At 47.6% G+C, this 22,568-nt stretch overlaps 1 protein-coding gene across 1 annotated transcript; it reads left to right on the top strand.

Annotated features, from left to right (window-relative positions):
• The first annotated feature begins 4,684 nt into the window (after nt 1-4,684).
• IFI30 (IFI30 lysosomal thiol reductase) lies at nt 4,685-15,878 on the top strand. Its single transcript, XM_083594889.1, has 7 exons — nt 4,685-5,570; nt 11,389-11,571; nt 11,667-11,741; nt 12,549-12,644; nt 13,229-13,384; nt 14,450-14,522; nt 15,368-15,878. The coding sequence occupies exons 1-7, from the start codon at nt 5,442-5,444 to the stop codon at nt 15,439-15,441; spliced, it is 786 nt and encodes a 261-aa protein (XP_083451015.1). The 5' UTR covers nt 4,685-5,441; the 3' UTR covers nt 15,442-15,878.
• Nucleotides 15,879-22,568: the final 6,690 nt, after the last annotated feature.

Below are 22,568 nucleotides of genomic sequence, written 5' to 3'. Positions count from 1 at the left end.
TTTTTTTCTTTTCCTATTATGTTTTTACTGTAATTTTACTGGTGTTAGCCGCCCTGAGCCTGGCTCTGGCCGGGGAGGGCGGGGTATAAATAAATTTTATTACTATTATTATTATTATTATTATTATTATTATTACTAACTAAGCTTAAATAGACTTAAAATTCAACTTGAAGGGGGTACATTCATTTTAAAACGCTGCAAATCTCCGTGGGTCACTGGAGCAGGTTTATTGTGGCTTTTTCACATTTATTTGCCACTTTCTCTCCTGCAAGGTTCTCAAGGCGTCTTGCGTGGCTCTCCCCTTATCTCCGTTTTTAGCCTCACGGCAACATTGCCAGGAGGGAGCGGCTGGCCCACGCTTCCTCGCCAAGCAGGAATTCGAACCCGGGTCCCCGTCGAATCCCCACAGCGACCCTGCGTGGAGGGAGGTTGGGCTGAAGGAGGGACCCCCAAGGTGCTTGTTGGCCGAGCGCGAGGATTCGAACCCGAGTCCCGGCCCAACACTCGACTGAACTTGAGCAGCGACACTTGCGTTGGCGGGGTTGGGCTGGATGACCCCCAGGGATCCCTCCCAGCTGTGATCTTTCAATCCCTTGCCAGAGGGAGATCTGGAACAGACTGGACCTGTTGGCAGAATTTTCCTGGCAGAAAATTAAAGGGATATAAGGGCAAGACATTTTGGGTTTTTTTGCGTTTTCTTAGAACCAGCGTTTTAAGGAACATATCTCTTGAGAAGGGGGAAGAGAAAGAGGGAGGCTTTTTTCCGGAAAAGAGAAGTGAGACACGTGGGTCTTAATCTGGGCACAAGGGGGTGGCAGTTCCTGTTTTTTGAAGGTGGCTAAGGCTGGCTGCCTTTGAACCATCTGCAGCAGGGATTTCAAAATAATAAAAAATAAAAATAACAAAATAATAAAAAATAAAAATAATAGAACCTCCTTCAAACCAGGGAGGGGAGCAAATAAAAGTTGCATTTTCAGCTGAATTTGGGGGAGCATCTGTCGCCCGGAGCGATTTCAATGGCTTTCGCTCGACGTGCTCCTTGCAAACAGCCAAAAGCCTGCAGGTTTTGATAATACAGTGGTCCCTTGGTTCTCAAACTGAATCCGTTCCAAAACCAAAGCGTTCCAAAACCAAGGGGTGCTTTCCCATTGAAAGGAATGCAAAATGGATTAATCCGCTCCAGAGTTTTAAAAACAACACCTAAGACAGCAGTTGAACATGGATTTTACTATCTAACGAGACCACCGATCCATAAAATGAAAGCAATAAACAATGTGCCGTACTATAAAATAAATGAGGCAGTATTGTAGATGATAAAAATTAAACCAAACTTTTTTCTTCTTCACCTGCACTGGTGATAGTCATTGTTTGGATGGGGGGCTTTTATCCATTTCCACAGTCACACAATCAATCGATCAGTAGCTGAACTGGGTTCCGCACGGTCACAGAAACAAATGAACCGAAAAAGCCTCAAAAATACAAAATAAATAGCACAAACAGACCTCGGTGTAACACTCAAATCAGAAGCGTAACACTCAAAACGGATCACGTTCGGCTTCCAAAAAAAGTTCGCCAACTGGAACACTTCCTTCCAGGTTTGCAGTGTTTGGGCTCCAAGTTGTTTGAGTACCAAGGCGTTTGAGAACCAAGGGACCGCTGTAATAATATTTCTTATCGACTGAAATTTTGGTGCGGTGCAAGCAAGCTTTCATCCCAGGGGGAAAAGTCAGAGAACCACCGGTGGTTATTACTTTGGGACAGGGGTAGGCAACCTAAGGCCCGGGGGCCGGATCCGGCCCAATCGCCTTCTCAATCTGGCCTGCAGACAGTCCGTGAATCAGTGTGTTTTTACATGAGTAGAATGTGTCCTTTTATTTAAAATGCATCTCTGGGTTATTTGTGGGGCATAGGAATCCGTTCATTTATTTATTTTTTCAAAATATAGTCTGGCCCCCCACAAGGTCTGAGGGACGGTGGACCGGCCCACGGCTGAAAAAGGCTACTGACCCCTGCTTTAGGGTGCATGGTTTCGTTTCGGCAGGTAAGACTCACCTGTGCATGGGATGGAGATACTCGCAACATCAACAGCTCAGCAAATCTCGCTTCTGCATTAGTCAGAGCTTTGGATCTGAGGCAAAGGAGGCAGGTTTGTCTCTCCTCCTTCCAGCTCTCCGACTCCACCCTGGCTCCTGTTTTCCTGCCTAGCAGCTGGGTGAGGGGGTGGAAAGAAAAAGCCCCACCCATGAACCCAGCGGGGGCCCCTCACTTAGTTGCAGCTCCTGCAACCTGGTTCAGGTGCTGATGATGACATTGAGGTCACCGGAAAACTTGTCCCACTGGTTCAGAATCCTCAAGATGATGTCGTAAACAAAATCTGCCCTTTTCCCCTTATGGGGTACCCAAGAGCCCATATAGAGTCCTTAAGTGGGTTCCCTATTGGTAGGAGAAAATAACAGAGGCCAAGCTGAGAATATTGAGAAGCCAAGCAGCTCGTAAGCCTGATCTTTATTGATCTGTTGCAACAGGGTCCTCACTCCCCACACGCAGGAGGGAGAAGGAACCCAGAACAAAGGTGTGCAAGCTCTTATATCTGTTGTTGTTTAGTCGTGTCCGCCTCTTCGTGACCCCCTGGACCAGAGCACACCAGGCCCTCCTGTCTTCCACTACCTCCCGCAGTTTGGTCAAACTCATGAACACTGTCCCACCATCTGGTCCTCTGTCGTCCCCTTCTCCTTGTGCCCTCCATCTTTCCCAACATTAGGGTCTTTTCCAGGGAGTCTTCTCTTCTCATGAGGTGGCCAAAGTATTGGAGCGTCAGCTTCAGGATCTGTCCTTCCAGTGAGCACTCAGGGCTGATTTCCTTCAGAATGGAGAGGCTGAATCTTCTTGCAGTCCATGGGACTCTCCAGAGTCTCCTCCAGCACCATATTATATGTATATAAGACCTTAATTTTTTTATTACAATGATGCTAACCCTTGCTGCGTTCAGAACCCCAAGAATTGGGAGGGACTGGGGGCGCGGCCATTGCTACAGGAATTCTACAATCTTAGAACTGTAGTCCCTGATAATGCCTTATCTCAGGCCCGTCCAACTCTCAAGTGACTGCGATCTACTCACAGTATCAAAAGACCGGCTTTGATCTACCCACTGAACTTCATACCTGGGACATCCCCTGCGATCTACCAGTAGCTCATGATCTACCTGTTGGACATGCCTGCCTTATCTGATTACCTTTTCTGGGTAGCCTGGCCATAAACTTGGAGACAGAGCCTTAGTTCCCAAATCTCTTACACATAATGATATCAGCTGAACAGATACTTGCCAGACTGTATTTAGAGAGATTCGTAAGCCCCTACAGTCCAAAGACAATTGGAAAGCTTTTCCCATTTCCTTCCTCCTTGCAGAGAAATATTTGAGGTCAATTTGGGAGAGTCCAAATGGCTTCAGGATTGCTCTCCTGTACTATTTCAGACACGTGGTTGATATACTTATGTATGTGTTTGCCTTGTACATTTATGAACGTTTATTCTATATAAGACCTTAGAATTCCTATAAGAAGCTTTTTTAGGAAATGTGCTTTTCTGTTAGGAAACCAAAGTTTCTTGGGAAACCCTGTAAAGAAGAGGACATGAGTACTCAAATATATTTAAACGCTTTTCAATAATATTCGTGATCTTTCCCCCTGCCCACCCCCCGCTACGCCCATGCCCAGTTTGAAGAGCTGAGGATCTGGGGTGCTTTTGGTTTTTGTGACATGCAAACTCCCAAACGAAAACTGAAGCCTTATCTCTCTCCCTTCCGTGTCAGCTGCCAATTCCAAAGTCCAACCTTTTGTTGTCAAGCGCAAAAAGTTGCTCAACAGCTTGTGTCAGCAGATCGGCCCTGCCTGGGGGCTTGCACAATTTCCCTTGCTAGGTGGCAAATATCTGGGTCGCTTTAAATTCTTGCAGGCATGCTGGGACCTGAGGCGACCCCCCCGCCTCCTCCTTGCCAAGCAGTCAGCCAGTCCACTGTCCAATCTGAACTGGGGAGGGGGTCCCCAGAGGAGCCAAATCCTAGGGACCTCGCCCGTCCAATAAAACATGGATGCGCATTGCCATTCAAATAGCGTGTGCCTGATACCTCATGTTATCGATTATGCGAGGCGGGGCTTATTTTTATTCAAGTTGACACCCCCCACCACTCTCCAGGAACTTCCGATCCACCCCAGCATTTATCCCGTGAAAATAGGGACGTCCTGTTCCATCCCCTCCAATGTTTCTCCCATGAAAATGTTGTTGTTTAGTCATTTAGTCGTGTCCGACTCTTCTTGACCCCCTGGACCAGAGCCAGGCCCTCCTGTCTTCCACTGCCTCCCGCAGTTTGGTCAAACTCATGCTGGTAGCTTCGAGAACACTGTCCCACCATCTCGTCCTCCGTCGTCCCCTTCTCCTTGTGCCCTCCATCTTTCCCAACATCAGGGTCTTTTCCAGGGAGTCTTCTCTTCTCATGAGGTGGCCAAAGTCTTGGAGCCTCAGCTTCAGGATCTGTCCTTCCAGTGAGCACTCAGGGCTGATTTCCTTCAGAAGGGAGAGGTTTGATCTTCATGCAGTCCATGGGACTCTCAAGAGTCTCCTCCAACACCAGAATTCAAAAGCATGAAAATAGGGACGTCCTATTCCATCCCCTCCAACGTTTCTCCCCTGAAAATAGGACGTCCTAAGGGAAAGCGGGACTTTCCGGCATCAAATCAGAAACCGACACAGCTTCAAAGAGGATTGCAAAACAGATTTAAAAAAAAAAGTATTATAAACATGTTAGCACGCTAGCAGGCTGGGAGTAAGTTCAGCAGTAAAAAATTATTAGGCTGAGAAAAAAGAATTAGGCTGAGAAAATCAGCTATAGATTAGTTATAATATGCAGCTGCAAAAAATAACCGTGAAAGGGTTTGAGGGACGTCTTTAAAGAGAATGCTTACTGGAAAATGTTTGGTTAATTGTATTTTATTTGTGGGGGGACGACCTATTTTTCCCCTGCAAATCCCTGGAAAATATTTTCTTTCTTTGGCGGTCACTCGCAGCAAGATTGTCTTCCATGGACACGGTATTTCCCCCGGAAAATAGGGACAATTGGAAGACCTGCAACATCTGGAAGCCCCCAAACCGTTTGCTGCTTGTTGCTTTGAAACAGGCGCGCGCAAAGTGGTCTTTCCCCTAAATCTCCGCGTCTGGGGCTTCCCCAAAGTCCGGCTCCTCCTTCTCCTGCTCCTCCTCTGGAGCAAGTCAGGGGCCGCCTGAGTCACACACACACAAAGCAGCAGCAGAAGAAGACGAACGGGTTGTGAGGAGGAAGAAGAGGGAAGGGCGGAGCCGGGAAAGGGGGTTTTTAAGAGCCGCCCGACTCGCCCCCGCCGTGCGCACTCCGCCTTGCCGTTGCGCGCAGCCCGGCACCTCTCCTCGCCATGGCTCCCGGCTGGCTCCTGCCCATCGCCGCTTTCTGCTGCCTGGGGGGCATCGCCCTGGGGGGCGCCCCTTGCCACTACCCCCCGCACCAGTGGTGCGGCTCCAGCGAGATCGCGCAGGCTTGCAAGGTGAGGAAAGGGAAAGCGAAGGCGGCCAGGAGGAGCGCGAACTCTTTGCGCGCAGCCGACTTGGCAAATCCGGAGCCGGGCGGAGGGGAGGGGGAGGGGTGGCCACCCACGTTGCGGGTGGGGTTGGGGGGGTCGTAAGCAAAAATTGCCCTTTTCCCTTATGGGGTATCCAAGAGCCCATATAGAGTCCTTACATAGGTTCCCTATTGGTAGGAGAGAATAACAGAGGCCAAGCAGAGAATATTGAGAAGCAAAGCAGCTAGTAAGCTTGATCTTTATTGATCTGTTGCAACAGGGTGCTCCCCTCAGCTGCAGGAGAGAGGAGGGACCCAGAAAAATGCTGTGCAAGGGCTTATAAAGACTTTTGAAATTGCCACCCTGTAGATCAAGACCACCCCCAGAAACATCATACCTACATCACCAAAAAGGCGGTCTAAACAGAAATTTAAATGTTGTTTTTCTCTTGTCCTTGTTTATCTCCTGTCTGGCAGGTTACTTGATTGGATTTCCTGGGGAGCCTGGCCAGTCTTTTGTAGTGATAAATACTTACCTTAGTTCCTTAGAGCCAGGTCACAGGCTCGCACCCTATTCATATCTTAAATGTGCCCTTAAGACAGGATTTGTGAGGAAAGAGACAATGGGGAGGCTTTTCCACTTTGACCTTGCAGAGAAAAGATTTGGTCAGTTTAGGAATCAAAATGGTTCCAGGTTGGCCTTCCTGTGCTGATCTATGTACGTGTGATTATGAACATTACCATATATCTAAGACCTCAAAATTCCTATCACAGGGGCTTTGAGAGAGGAAGGGGGGCTAGCAGTGGCGACGTGGGGGGGCTTTGTGCAACCCCCTTCCTGGACTCGGAGGAACGGGTGGCTCCAAAGAGCTGCTGTGGCGCACGGGTCTTGCTTGGGGACGGGGTCGTTTCTTCCCGGGGGGGGGGCACCACCTGGTTGGCCACTGGGGGGCAGGAGGCTGGATTCCGATGCGCTCCCTTTGGCCTGATTCAACTGCCGCGGGGGGGGGTCTTAGGATTCCTAAATGGAGACCCGAGGACCATTGGTGCCCACAACATTCCCCATGAAGAGTCCGGGCATTCAAAATTTTGGGTGCCAGGGCCATGCACACTGCATGGCAGCCACGGGCTCAGGGCCAAGTTGGCACTCCTGCCGTGGACAGAGGCAGTCTACCTTAAGAGTGGGGGGAAGGAAGAGTGGGAGGAAGCTGTTGCTCTCGGGTCTTGCCTGTGCGCCTTGGGGGGCACCTCACTGTGAAGACAGGGGGCTGGACTCAGTGCTGGGGGGTCCCCCGTGTAGGGCACCCAGCCAAGGGGCCACAGAATCATCACCATCAGTGAGGCGTTCCCAAAACAAAGGAAGGATTGAACTCTGATTAATAAGAATACACACAGAGGCTTGAACTAGCAAGACTCTGGGAAAGGTGCGTATAATAATCTCTGTCCACCCCCTGGCCCAGGTCGTTTTATTCACAAAAGAACTTTTTACAGAGTGTTCGTAAGAACCAATCAGATTTCTTCTAAGTATTTCAACAAACCCCACTTGGGGACAAAGTTAAACTACCAAAACTAATTAAGCACAGGGTAAACAAAGAACAGAACTACAAAGAAGAGCATTTGGCAACCCCGGAGGTGATAAACAAGCAATATATATGATAAGAAGGATGGCCAGGAGGACAACGATCATCATCACCTTCAGGTGAGACCTGTTTCCTGGCCCTAAGATTAACATCCTAAGATTAACATATCAGAAAAGCTACATCAATGAAACTTGCCCACTGTCTTTGATGACCCAGAATGCCTGCCTGGCGAAGCAACTGGGCTTTCTCAAGCAAGAAAAATGGACAGTAGAGGAAATGGCCAGAGATGCAGAGGGTTGTGGGATTTGATCAGAAATTATTGTCCATGTATCAAACCCAGTCAACGTCATGCTTTCACAGCAGACACAATGGCTTGATGCATATTTTATCATTCCTCATAGTAATCCCACCTGACCCCACACTCTCGATATTTGCACTCCTACAATCAGGGCTTTTTTCAGCCAGTGCGCAGTTCCGGCATCTCTCAGGTGGCCACCATTGCCAGTTATAAGCAAAAAAGGTAAAAGGTAAAAACCCCTGGACGGTGAAGTCCAGTCCAAGGCGACTCTGGGGTTGCACCACTCATCTCGCTTTCAGGCCGAGGGAGCTGGCGTTTGTCCGCAGACAGCTATCCAGGTCATGTGGCCAGCAGGACTAAACCGCTTCTGGCGCATGACGGAAACCAGAGCGCACAGAAACGCCATTTACCTTCCCGCTGGAGCAGTACCTATTTATCTACTTGCACTGGTCTGCTTTCAAACTGCTTGCCCTTCATATGTGACCGAACTCCCATCTCCCATCAGCTTCAAAAGGCAGCCTGGCAGACGTGAAGATTTAAAACAGTATTTCATCAGCTACTGCCAATCCCTTAATCCGTGCCAGGAAACAGGTTCTGTACAGGAGTGGCTAAGGGAGCCGCTGTTCTGAGGTTCCCTGCAAATGCTCGCCATATCATCTTCACAACAACTTTGCGAGGTAGCCTAGGCTGAGAGATCGAGGCCCAAAGGCCCCCAGGGAAAGCTTTGAAAGGATCTGAACCAACAGTTCCAGGTTCAAACTCTGACGGTAGCTCCGGAGAGCGGCTGCCGGCCAGTGCCTGCGGTGCTGAGCTATAGGTGAACCAAGGCTCTGGGTTAAGGCAGCTCCTAGCAGAGGCAAAACGTCTCCTCATTGAGCCAAGCCCAACGCAGCTTTGCTTTTGCAGCCCCCCCATTTTCTCAGCATCTTATTTTTTGGGGGGTGTTTCCCCGCGGAAAGCCCCACCTCGCTTTTCAGAAGCCAGAAGCCGCCCTCAGCTGCTTTCACTTCCCTCTCGAAAGATGGAGGAGGAAGCTGGCCGGGCAAGGGGCCGTTGCAGTTGGGGAGACATCATTATTTATTTTGTTAAGTCTATTTCTATCCCACTTTTTGTTCAAATGCATCCGAAAGCGGCTTACAAACCAAAGAAAGAAAGAAAGAATCTTTGTTCGCGCCAGCCGCTGGCCATAGCAATAAAACAACAATACGATATACAAAAGAATAAAAATAAAGAAAGCCAATAGTATAGGGTTTTGAATCAATAGTCCAATAGCAGACCTTATTCTAATTGCCCTGGCTAAAAAACCTTGCCACCTTTGCCGTCACCTGCTCATCTCGACCTGCCAAGAGAAAGGACACTTTGGCAGTGGCTGGGCAAGCCGGAAGGGACGGAAAATAAAAATAACATAATGGAACGTCACGAACAGGAGCATAAATCATACAGAATACTTGCCAAATTGTCGGTAAAGCAATCCCAAACCCCAAATAAAACAAGACTTGAGCTGAGATTGTCCTTCTGCCTGATTTAAAAAGGTAAAGGTAAGGGGACCCCTGACCATTAGGTCCAGTCGTGGCCGACTCTGGGGTTGCAGCGCTCATCTCGCTTTATTGGCCGAGGGAGCCGGAGTACAGCTTCCGGGTCATGTGGCCAGCAGAACTAAGCCGCTTCTGGCAAACCAGAACAGCGCATGGAAACGCCGTTTACCTTCCCGCCAGAGCGGTACCTATTTATCTACTTGCACTTTGACGTGCTTTCGAACTGCTAGGTTGGCAGGAGCAGGGACCGAGCAACGGGAGCTCACCCCGTCATTGCGGGGATTCGAACCGCCAACCTTCTGATCGGCAAATCCTAGGCTCTGTGGTTTAGACCACAGTGCCACCCGCGTTCCCTGAGTTACGTATAAGCTAAACGAGCTCTAGCTTAGGGCCCCACTCTCTTGGGGGCCCCCAAAAAATTTAAAGGAAAAAAACCTGGATGTCCATTTCCAAAATATCTTATAAAAAACAAATAAAAAAAACCTACGTGCAGCAACAGTGTTTTGTGTTGTGTAGGCTCCTAGTCAAATGTTACCGGTTTGCTCCTTTCTATATATAAGGTGCCGACATTCTGCATGGACTGGTTGCAGGGCAACATGCGCAAATGGCTTGAGATACTTAGTAGGTCCATAAATGATCACATAAATCAACACAAAAAACAGCAGCAATATGTTGTGGACAAAGGAGAGCTGGACATAGAAAGGGCCCCATGACCTTCAGGAGCTGAGGGCCTCATCAAACTGAAATCTGGCCATGCTCCTGACTCTATGATTCAGCACGTATTGCTGAATATTTTCCAACTTTGTGCGTACAAAGTCTTTCTGCGGCGATTGTGTCTTGAAATAACATCCCGTAGCCTTTTTCGAATTCCTCCATCCCAGCTCTGGTTTGGGGGGAACATTTGCTGCACGTATCTGGACGCTGTACAGCGGACGCTCGGGTTGCGAATGTGATCCGTGCGGGATGCATGTTCGCAACCAGCGTCTGCACACGCACAGGTTGCGATTTGGTGCTTCTGCACATGTGCAAAGCGCGGTTTAACGCTTCTGCACATACGCGACTGCTGAAACCCGGAAGTAACCCATTCCGGTACTTCCGGGTTTCGGCAGTCCGCAACCCAAAAAAACGCAACCTGAAGCGTCTGTAACCCGAGGTATGACTGTATTTTTTTCTTTTTTTAATATAATTTTTTATTAGTTTTTTTTAACATATCATTTTCAACAGCAATTAAACATACTTTTACATCTTATTCAAATTTTCGACTTCCATCCATCCTGCCTGAAAATTTTCCAATCTAATCTCTTAGTATGCATGTCTTATCTTCCCTATTACATTTCAAACTCACAACCAATATCTCTATCTTTTCCTACTTTGTAACACTTCGTATATTTCTCCTTACAAAACTTCTTGTAGTCCTACTAGCGTGATTTGTTGATGACAGTTGCTCTTCAAATAATTCATATACTTCTTCCAATCTTCTGTAAATCTCTGGTCCCGCAGGTTTCAAATCCTTCCTGTCCTTTTGTCCAATTCTGCGTAGTCCATTAATTTCGTCTGCCATTCTTCTTTCTTCGGAATTTCTTCTTGCTTCCATTTCTGGGCTAACAATACTCTTGCTGCTGCTGTTGCATATAAAAACAATTTAACATCTTGCCTATTAATGTCCTGGCCTATAAAACCAAGTAAAAATGCTTCTGGTTTTTTAAAAAATGTGTATTTCAACATTTGAATGACTGCATTTTCTTTTAGCACCAAGCATCCTGCACTCCTGAAGGTACGCTGCTCCTGTCTATCTATCTATCTATCTATCTATCATCTATCTATCTATCTATCATCTATCTAATCTATCTGTCTATCATCTATCATCTGTCGATCTATCTATCTCTCATCTCATCATCTATCTATCTATCTACATATCATCTATCGATCTATCTATCTCTCATCTCATCTATCATCTATCTGTCTATCTATCTATCTATCTATCTATCTATCTATCTATCTATCATCTATCTATCATCTATCTATCTGTCTGTCTGTCTGTCTATCATCTATCTGTCTGTCTATCTATCATCTATCTATCTATCTATCTATCTATCTATCTATCATCTATCATCTATCATCTATCTATCTATCATCTATCTATCCTCTATCTATCTACCTATCTATCATCTATCTGTCTATCTATCTATATCTATCTATCTATCTATCTATCTATCTATCTATCTATCTATCTATCATCTATCTATCATCTCATCTATCATCTCATCTATCATGTATCTACCTATCTATCTATCATCTATATCTATCTATCTATCTATCTATCTATCTATCTATCTATCTATCTATCATCTATCTATCTATCATCTTCACCAACGCTCTTTCCTTTTGCAGGCAGAGAAGCACTGCGCCCGGCTGGGCCCCCCCGGGAAGAAAGCTGACCCCGTCTCCATCAGCCTCTATTACGAGAGCCTCTGCCCCGCTTGCCGCTCCTTCCTGGTCTTCCAGCTCTTCCCCACCTGGCTTTTGGTGGGCGACGCCATGGAAATCACCTTGGTCCCTTACGGGAATGCCAACGTAGGTCCCGATCCCCTGGGCAGGGGTGGGGTGGGGAAGCTGCGCCCACCCTCGTTTTCCTTGACGCCCGTCCTGTCTCCCTCTCTCTCTCGCAGGAGAAAAAAGGCCCCTCCAAGTGGGAATTTGAGTGCCAACACGGCCCCGATGAATGCCTGGGCAACTTGATGGAGGTGGGTACACCCAAGGACCGCTCTGCAGGGCCGGCGTGCCAAAACCTCTCTGTCTCCTCCATTTCCGGGGGTTTTTCTCTCACCTGGCAGGAAGAGGCTTCCGTTTGTCAGCCTGGTGTTTGGGGAATATTTAGGGTTTCTTTAGGGCTGTCAAAACAAAATAAGAAGCCGAGCTTACAAAGCCTTTCCCTTTTTTAAAAGAATGGTTTTTGTTAAATCTTTCGAATTATCACAGAACTCCAGTCATATCTATCCATCTATATCTATCTATCTATCTATCTATCTATCTATCTATCTATCTATCATCTATCTATCTATCTATCTATCTATCTATCTATCTATCTATCTATATATCTATCTATATCTATCTAATTTATCTAATCTATCTATCTAATTTATCTAATCTATCTATCCTCTATCTATCTATCTATCTATCTATCTATCTATCTATATCTATCTATCTAATTTATCTAATCTATATCTATATCTATCTATCAATCATCTATCTATCTATCTATCTATCTATCTATCTATCTATCTATCTATCTAATCATCTCTATCATCTATCTCTCTATCATCTATATCTATCTCTCTATCATCTCTCTCTCTCTCTCTATCATCTATCACTGTTTTTCTTGACTTTCCGTCCCTCCTTTAATGGTTTTTTTATTTCCCCTTGGTAGCTGCATATTTATTTTCTTTCTTTCAAAAAAATAATATTATAATAATATGATTTATGAGCTTTGGCCAGCAGCACAAACTCCCCCCCCCCCGCTCTAACCCTTACCCCCTGCTCCCCCCCCCCAGGCCTGCCTCATCCACCTGCTGGGCGACCAGGGCAGCTACTTCCCTCTCATCTTCTGCATGGAGTCGAGCGCCAACGTTACCCAGAACTTGGAAACGGTACGTTCCCCAAATTCCTTCCCACGGAAACCCGCCTCGCAGGGCTGGCGGCAGCGACTGCTTCCAGTGTGAGGAATCCCCAGGGGGGCAGGGTCTCTGGTTTGGGGGCAAGTTTGGGGAAGAAAGGGAGGGAGGGAGGGAGGGAGGGAGGGAGAGAGAGAGAGAGAGAGAGAGAGAGAGAGAGAGAGAGAGAGATGGAGAAGAGAGAGAGAGAGAGAGAGAGAGAGGAAGAGAGAAAGAAAGAAAGAAAGAAAGAAAGAAAGAAAGAAAGAAAGAAAGAAAGAAAAGAGAGAGAAAGAAAGAGATAGAAAGGAAGAGATAGAAAGGAAGAAAGGAAGAATGGAAGAGTCCCTTCTCTCTTGGCAGATCAAGACGAGCAGGTGACAGCAAAGGTGGCAAGGTTTTTAGAATCAGAATAAGACCCACTATTTGACCATTGATTCAAAGCCCTAAAACGCATTTTATATCACTGACTTTTCATTTCTGTTCTTTGTATATCGTATTGTTGTTTTATTGCTACGGCTGACGCAAACAAAGATCCATTCCTTCCTTCTCATTCTCTCGCCACCCTCTGACCCCTCCAGTGCATGCAGTTGTACCCGACCAGCGAGACCCCCCTTGCCAACATCACGTCTTGCGTGAGCGGAGACCTGGGCAACAAACTCATGCACCAGAATGCCCAGCTCACCGACGCCCTCCGCCCGCCCCACAAGTACGTGCCGTGGATCACTGTCAATGGGGTAAGTCCTGGCCGGAGATGCCCAAATTCGGGCGGCGCAGGTTCCGAGTTCGAGTCTCGCTCCACCCGCAGATTTATAATCCAGCACCCCCCCTTGCAGACAGGAGGTCCGTTGGTTTCGGATAACCCCTGCTTTCCAAATAAGCAAATTTAATTTTCCATTATTAAAGCCCACTAACAGCCACTTTTTATCAATGTCAGATTACAATTCCCATCCGATTATACATTTTGAGGGACTTCCCGTGGGCTGGGTTTTGGGGCGTAAAGTCCTTATTCCTTCCTGCTACCAAAATCTTAGCTGCCGTATTTTCCCGTGTGTCACATTTTTTTAATTCTTTGGGGGGACTCAAAATTAAGAAAATGGGGGAAGATGTATAAGACTACACCCCCTTTTTAAACATTATCTTTTAATAAAAAACCCCTAGTCTTATACACAGAAAAATACGGGAATCCAATTGCATTCAGCCCTGGCCTTTAGTCCCTTATCAACAGCGACAGATTGATTGACCTTCATTCGTGTTGAGATATTTAATAATAGTAAAAATAATAAATTCCCGCAAAAAGAGTTGCATTGCGACCCCCACATTGCAAAGGGTTGGGCTGGATGACCTTTATTTAGCTTTGGCGTTCGGACCCGGGAGAGACCCGAGTGCGAATCGCCGCTCACTTGAAGGTCGCTGTGGCCAGTCTCTCTCTCCCTCGCCTACTTTGCCGGGTTGTTGTGACGATAAAAAGGGGGGAATTGGGGGGTGGGAAATGAGGGAAGGTTGGGGTGTGAATTGTGGGCTCCTTGTGGCGATAAAAGGGGAAGAGGGGAGAATTCGCACCCGCCGCCTCGAGTTGCGATTCCTTCATTGCCCAGGGTTGGACTAGAGGACCTCTGGGGTTCCCCCTCCCATCTCTAGGTCTGAAAATGCAACAAATAAAGAAACTGGGTGGTTTTCCAGGGGTGCGTTCCTATTTCAGCAGAGCGCCCCGAGTTTTCTGCCACAGGGGAGGGATTTGGGGGCACCCTCCGCATCGCCTGCCCCACTGATTCCCTTCTTATTCCGCCCCCCAACCCCAGAACCACACGGAAGAACTCCAGGGGGAAGCGCAATCCAACCTCCTTGGTGTCGTCTGTAAGTTGTATAAGGCAAGTGCTTGTCTAATAATAATATTTATACCCCACTCATTTCCCCCTTTCTCTTTCCCCTCCAGAGGGCCACTCCTAGCTGGGGGTCTTTGCTTTGAATTTGGGACAGTGTGGGGGGGCCAAGGGGGGGTCACATTCCCATGTTTTGTTTTTGCTTTCATCCCCCCCCTTTAATTTTAAAATTAAATTGCCAGAAAACCCACATACAATTTAATTTTCAAATTAAATGTCCAGAAATTCCACATACAATTTCTTTTTTGCATTCATTTCCCCCCTTTAATTTTCAAATTAAATTTCCAGAAATTACAGACACACACACACACACACACACACACACACACACACACACACACACACACACATGAGTGTGTGTGTGTGTGTGTGTGTGTGTGTGTGTATATATATATATGCGCGCTTTAATTTCCCCCCTTGAATTTCAAAATAAAATTTCTGGAAATTCCACGTACAATTCCAATGCACTTTTTTATATATACAAAATAAATTCTTTTGCATTATTGACTCTTCCAATTCCCTTTTCTGTGATGTTTCCCTGATATTCCCCCACACACACTTTGCTGAACCCTGCTCTCCCCTCTTTTAATACATATGACTGAGGGTGCCCTATAGGGACCCTATGGGGGGGGTGCCAGAGACAGAGATGGGGGAGAGAAAGGGAAAAATGGTGGGGCAGAAAGGAAACTGTGTGCTAAGTTGCCTCCTAGGGCCATGGGTTCGAATCCTACTTGGGGCAAAAGATCCCTCCGTTTTCAGGGGGCTGGACTAGATGTCCCCCGGGGGTCCCTCTGCATATTTTATTATTTATTTCCCCCCTTCTGTCCCTGCAGGGAGACCTGCCTCCCGCCTGCCAGCACAAAGGCAACCCCTCGCCCTTCTCCCCGCAAGATGCCTGCCTGAAGATCTAGCTCCTCTTTCCCCAACACGCCTGTCTCTGGGGCTGGGGCTGCCCCCCCCAAAGCCCACCCCCCAAAAAAATGCATACGCAACCGCGGTGCCCATCCCACCGCGGGTGGGTCGAAGGAAGTGTCTTCCCTGCTACAATCAGGCCTGTTGTTATTCCCCTGCGGAACTCCTTGCCACAAGGTCTGGAACCGAGGAGCGGCCGGGGAGGAAGGAAATAAAAGGAGCACCGCCAGGCATTTCGGGGGTCCGGAACAAGAATCAGGACTGCTTTTCCCTCCTTCCGAACCTGATGGGCGAGAGGGAGGCGAGTTCTAATCTTGACATCCTGGAGGAAAAAACGGACACCCTTCCTTTTTGCAAATTGCAAAAGCACTGCCAGGTTGTTATTTTACCTTCTCTCTCCGCAAAATGGAAATTGTGCCTTTTTAAAAAACAACAATACTCCAAACTGATTGGTTTCTTTTCTGGCCGAAATGCTTCCCTTGTCGGTTTTTTTGTGGGTGGGGGTCAAATCCGTACCAAGATTGCAGATGCCCCCCTGGGGTTTCGGTTATTTAATTATTTCGCAAGTTTTACACACGGTTGGGTTGCTTAAACAAGCTCGAAAGACAGATAAAGCAATAAAAGGAACGAGGAGAAAAATCGACATGGCGACAATAATAATAATAGTTAATAATGATTTTATCCAATCAGTCATCTTTATTGGTATAGGGAGAATGCAAAGATATATAGGTCAAATCTCAAAAGGGGCATCTGTTGATAAAAGGAAATACTTTGAGATAGAACAATACAGACCTAGTTAAGGAGTGCGTCTCAAATCTTAGAAAACAGTTTTATTATTTGCAAGGCCCCCGATCGGAAAGGCTGGCCCAAGCTGCTCTAGGCAGCTCCCCCAAAAATATTAAAAATGCAATAAAATATCGGCTACTAAAAACTTCCCTGTACAGGGCGGCCTGGTACTTAAAAACTTTTGAAAAGTTGACATAAAAAAATGCTGAAAAATGGGGCTAAGGCAGGACTTTTCACAGGAGAAACGTTGGAGGGGATGGAATAGGATGTCCCTATTTTCAGGGGAGAAACGTTGGAGGGGATGGAATAGGACGTCCCTATTTTCAGGGGAGAAACGTTGGAGGGGATGGAATAGGACGTCCCTATTTTCAGGGGAGAAACGTTGGAGGGGATGGAATAGGACGTCCCTATTTTCAGGGGAGAAACGTTGGAGGGGATGGAATAGGACGTCCCTATTTTCAGGGGAGAAACGTTGGAGGGGATGGATCCCAAGTCCACTGTGGTCTGATCCTGCAGCCGGACTCTCCCTCTGTTCTCACACCAGCCACCTCTGGCCTTCCTCCCTCGCCCACGCCAGAGTCGTCTTCTCTCTTGTCCTGCAAAGAAACTGGCATGAATAATTTGGCTTCCTGGAGAGACTTCCTGCGCCGCTTCCTGCTGTTTAATGGAGCGCATGGGAAATCGAGAGGAAAGGCCGTACAGTGGTACCTCGGGTTAAGTACTTAATTCGTTCCGGAGGTCCATTCTTAACCTGAAACTGTTCTTAACCTGAAGCACCACTTTAGCTAATGGGGCCTCCTGCTGCCACTGCGCCTCCACTGCACAATTTCTGTTCTCATCCTGAAGCAAAGTTCTTAACCTGAAGCACTATTTCGTTGTTAGCGGAGTCTGTAACCTGAAGCGTATGCAAGCCGAGGTACCACTGTATTAAAAAGGAACAGCCCTCATTCTGGGTGGGGGCTCTGCGACCTGTGGGGCTGCTTTTCGGGGCATGATCACCCCTCCGTGATTGGGGTCTTGGGGGCCACATCCAGGGAGCAGGAAGGGGGCAGCAACGTTGCAAAAAATGAAGAAGGCCTGGGGCTGGGGGTGTCTTATAATAATAATATTTTTTTATAAATACCCCACCCTTCCCGGTTCCAAAAACCAGGCTCAGGGCAGCTAACGACAAATATAAAACACTTAATTGATGCAACAAAAAAGCCAGCATAAAATACAGTATAAAACGTGAATAACAATAAATTCAAAAATCAATTGCAGGGGCTTGATTTCCCCCGGGTCAGAGACACCCCCCTATTTGCAGTCGAATACACGCTGTGGGTTAAACCACAGAGCCTAGGACTTGCCGATCGGAAGGTTGGCAGTTCGAATCCCCGCAATGACGGGGTGAGCTCCCGTTGCTCGGTCCCTGCTCCTGCCAACCTAGCAATTCAAAAGCACCTCAAAGTGCAAGTAGATAAATAGGTACCACTCCGGCGGGAAAGTAAACGGCGTTTCCGTGCGCTGCTCTGGTTCGCCAGAAGCGGCTTAGTCCTGCTGGCCACATGACCCGGAAGCTGTACGCCGGCTCCCTTGGCCAATAAAGCGAGAAGAGCACCGCGACCCCAGAGTCGGCCACAACTGGACCTAAATGTCAGGGGTCCCTTTACCTTTAGCTTTACACACACACAGGCAGGGACTTTCAGCGGTGCCCCTCTGGAGGCTTAACCCGGGACAAAATACTTGGCTAGCCCCCCTCCCTGTAGTTAATGGTTCTTCTTCTTCTTGAAATCATTTTTATTTATTTGATTTTTCCAATACAAACTTATAACAACCCAAATATATATGGATATACATCTAAGCCATGGTTAGGCAAACTTACGGACTCATTGTTAAAACCATGTTGATGGAAAACAATCTTACTTGGCTACGAGGGATTGAAGAAGAAGAAGAAGAAAAGTCTCTGCCCCACGTTGCCCAGTCAGCTGCGATGATAATAATAATAATAATAATAATAATAATAATAATAATATTGACACCCCGTCCCTCTGCCTGTGTTGCAACCCTTCAGCCGCAATTCCCATCGTCTGCCAGGAAGAGGCAACAGAGAGCCGTCGAAGCCTCAGGGAAATACGGATTTTTACCTTATGAGAGCAAAACCCATATACTTTGGGGGCACATTTTTTGTATGTGTGTGTCAGGCAGGAATGCTGGACAATTTTGGGGAAACCTGCCTGCTCGCCCCAGCTTGTCTGCCTGCTGCCGTCGGTCTGCAAACGTTAAGTAAATAATTGCATTATTATTGCTGTTTTTTTTATTATTATCTGATTTCATACGGCTCCTCATCCCCAGAAAGGGACTCCAAGCAGCTGGCAAATAAAGCACAGGAAGCAATGATTTTGAAAGCAATGAAGCGTTCAGGCCTAGGATTGGAGAGTTGGGAGGGAACCCTAAGGTCCTCTAGTCCAACCCCGTGCAATGCAGGAAACTCAAGAGTTGGAAGGGACAATGGGAGTCATCTAGAGCATCCCTTGCTCAAGCCCACGACCCTGAGATGAAGCAGGACATGAATTCAATCACTGTTCAACCACTGTTTTGATGCTGTTGTTTAGTCGTTTAGTGGTGTCCGCCTCTTTGTGACCCCCTGGACCAGAGCATGCCAGGCACTCCTGTCTTCCACTGCCTTCCGCAGTTTGGTCAAACTCATGCTGGTAGCTTCGAGAACACTGTCCCACCATCTCGTCCTCCGTCGTCCCCTTCTCCTTGTGTCCTCCATCTTTCCCAACATCAGGGTCTTTTCCAAGGAGTCTTCTCTTCTCCTGAGGTGGCCAAAGTCTTGGAGCCTCAGCTTCAGGATCTGTCCTTCCAGTGAGCACTCAGGGCTGATTTCCTTCAGAATGGTTGCGTTGGATCTTCTTGCAGTCCATGGGACTCTCAAGAGTCTCCTCCAGCACCAGAATTCAAAAGCATCCATTCTTCGGCGATCAGCCTTCTTTATGGTCCAGCTCTCACTTCCATACATCACTACTGGGAAAACCATAAAATCACTGTTTTACAAGCATGAAATCACTGCAGGACCCTGAGTATATTTCTTTCTCTTTTTTTACATTTTTATTGGTTTTTTTACATATCATTTTCAACAATCATTTAATCGCTTCTTATCTTATACAATATTTCAGACTTCCGCCAACCACCTCTGGTGATTTTCCGTTCTTTATCACTTAAAGATAAAAGGACACATTCTACTCATGTAAAAACATGCTGATTCCTGGACTGTCCACAGGCCGGATTGAGAAGGCAATTGGGCCGGATCCTTCGGTGGGTCTCCCACAGGGAGGTGAGTCCCAGCCCTCTTTAGAGATGGAGCCTTCTGCATGCCAAGCAGGGGTCCCTATGGCCCTTGCCCATCCAAGGCGGCAAGCCTTGACAAGCTGTGACTCGCTCCAGCCTGCGGTTCTTGGGCCCTGGCCAGCGCATCTCTTTAGCCGTGGCTCGTGTCGTCTGGAGGAAGAGGCCCGCGACTTTTCCGCAGGGTCCGGCAACTGGTGTGGGGGGAGAGGGAACGCGCCCCAGCCTCGGGGATCAAAAGGCCCCTTTGCAAAGACTCCCGTCTTCTTCTCTCCCCGGGTTTCGGCGCGGAGCAGAGACGGTTTAATTAAAGGCGATTAAACACGCTTAGCCGGTCCAGAGAGAAATGGAAACACTTAATTAGCAGCGGGGAAGAGGTGGGGGCCGGCCGGCAGGAAGGCTGACCCCGGACCCTGGAGGAAAGGGGGTAGACGGCGTCTCGTCACACCCGATTTGTAAGGTTTGCAGCCTGCACAAATCCGACAAGTTGCGATGTCGCTCGGAGTTCGGCTGAGCTCCGCATGGATCCTAATGAGGCACAAAATCTCTCTCTCTGCTGGGTTTTCATAGAACAGAACTGCAGACCTGGAAGGGACCCCAAGGGACATCTAGTCCCCCCTGCAACTCAGGGGTCTTTCACCCGACGTGAGACTCAAACCCGCAACCCTAAGAGCCACGTGCTCAACCGACTGAGCTATCCCTGGTTAGTTTTGTCCAACTTACAGGAGATTTCTGGCAAACCTTTTGTAACTTCTAGGACTTGCTACTGGGTCCCCTGGATGGTCTGTTTATTACAGAGTATTTGTCTTGATTTGCTTGCACGACGTTTATGCAGAGGTTAGACTATCATAGAATTTTAGAGTTGGAAGGATGGAATAGGATGTCCCTTTTTCATGGGAGAAACATCATAGGGGATGGAATAGGACTTTGACAGGACCCAGGGCCCAATTTAGATTCGATGGGGCCCTTTCTATGTCCAGCTGTCCTTTGTCCACAACAAATTGTCGCTGTTTTTTGTGTTGAATATATGCTATATTGTCATTTACGGACCGAATAGGTACCGTATCTAAAGCCATTTGCACATCACAAAAGATGTATTTTATCAAAGTGAACTGAAATACAATTAAGGAGAAGTATATGAATAGTGAAATACAATTAAGAAGAAGTATAATCATAGTGAAACAATTATTAAGTTCTAACTCAAAATGATTTTTGATTCATAGCAAACTGAATAATGCAAACTCACTGGCAGTTGGCAAGATCAAAAGTTCCTTTAGAAACACCAGTTACAAAGACTCCTAGTCTCTAGAAACTTGCTATAACATGAAATAATAAGAGGTGCAAATATATGATGCAAACTACTAAGAATGAAAAATAGCAGAATGTCGGCACCCTATATATAGAAGGGAGCAAACCAGGGATATTTGAGGGAGCAGGTGAGCAGGCGGGGCCCATGACTTACATCATAGGAGCTCACACAACACAAAACGCTGTTGCTGTAAAGGTAAAGGGACGCCTGACCATTAGGTCCAGTCGTGGCCGACTCTGGGGTTGCGGCGCTCATCTCGCTTTATTGGCCAAGGGAGCCGGCGTACAGCTTCCGGGTCATGTGGCTAGCAGGACTAAGCCGCTTCTGGCGAACCAGAGCAGCGCACGGAAACGCCGTTTACCTTCCCGCCGGAGCGGTACCTATTTATCTACTTGCACTGGTGTGCTTTCGAACTGCTAGGTTGGCAGGAGCAGGGACCGAGCAACAGGAACTCACTCCGTCACAGGGATTCGAACCACCGACCTTCCGATTGGCAAGCCCTAGGCTCTGTGGTTTAGACCACAGAGCCACCAGCATTGTGGTTTTATTCTATTTGTTTTTTATCTTATATTTTGGAAATGTACATCTAGGTTTTTCCCCCCTTTAAACTTTTTTGGGTCCCCCAAGAGAGTAGGGCCCTAAGCTAGAGCTTGTTTAGCTTATACATAAATCTGGCACTGATGGGACCCCCAGTCTCTGGGGGCCCGGATCCAGTGGGGAGCTTTCGACATCCTTCCTTCTGGACTTTCCCCGGAGGCGGACAAACTCCCCAAAACTGGCGCGTCTCCGAAAGTTGGTGGTACGCATTTTTCCTTTCCTTTCTCTGAGGATGGCATGCCATCCCCCTGAAGAGGAAACAAGATCCGAACAATGGAGGGAACATCGCTATGAAAGGCCCCCGTACGTTTGACGGGAGATAACGGGAGACACGAGATAGAAACAAGGCCAGGAATTCTGTGCGTGAATCTGGGCACAGAGGCGAACGTAATGCCTGGAAATGTCTTCCGCTGCTTCACTGCGCTAATGCCCGCCGGCCTCTCAGATCTTTGGCCGGCTGGCTCCGGGGGCGCAGCTGGCCGTTTGTTGACCATTCGGAGTGTAGCTTTCCGGATCTCCGGAGGGGGTGGAAGGAAGGCAATTTCATGCCAGGCAGAAGGAAGTAATCCAATCAGTCTCCCAGTGGCCTGGAAAGGCAGAAAAATTCTGCCCGGGTGTGTATGTGCGAAAAAAGGGGGAAAGTTGCCAGATTCGGTGAAAAACCGCAAACTGAACAACTCCCTATGCGGTTTGCAAATTCTACAGCAATTCTACTTTTGGAAATCATTTTTATTTGATTTTACAATTGTTGTTGTTTTGTCATTTAGTCATGTCTGACTCTTCATGACCCCCTGGACCAGAGCACGCCAGGCACTTCTGTCTTCCACTGCCTCCCGCAGCTTGGTCAAACTCATGTTTGTAGCTTCGAGAACACTGTCCCACCATCTCGTCCTCTGTCGTCCCCTTCTCCTTGCACCCTCCATCTTTCCAAGCATCAGGGTCTTTTCCAGGGAGTCTTCTCTTCTCCTGAGGTGGCCAAAGTCTTGGAGCCTCAGCTTCAGGATCTGTCCTTCCAGTGAGCACTCAGGGCTGATTTCTTTCCGAATGGAGAGGTTTGATCTTCTTGCAGTCCATGGGACTCTCCAGAGTCTCCTCCAGCACCAGAAT

Source organism: Podarcis filfolensis (genome assembly GCF_964270895.1).
Source record: "Podarcis filfolensis genome assembly, chromosome: 18".
NCBI lineage: Eukaryota > Metazoa > Chordata > Lepidosauria > Squamata > Lacertidae > Podarcis > Podarcis filfolensis.
The sequence above is the reverse complement of the archived record's forward strand: the minus strand, read 5'-3'. Positions and strand labels throughout refer to the sequence as shown.

Bases quoted from the DNA above. Each gene is read 5' to 3' on its own strand.
- IFI30 (XM_083594889.1), top strand. From the start codon at position 5,442: ATGGCTCCCGGCTGGCTCCTGCCCATCGCCGCTTTCTGCTGCCTGGGG. The intron at 13,385-14,449 runs GTAAGTCCTGGC...CCCCAACCCCAG, and splicing joins CGTGGATCACTGTCAATGGG to AACCACACGGAAGAACTCCA. The intron at 14,523-15,367 runs GTGCTTGTCTAA...CCCTGCAGGGAG, and splicing joins CTGTAAGTTGTATAAGGCAA to ACCTGCCTCCCGCCTGCCAG.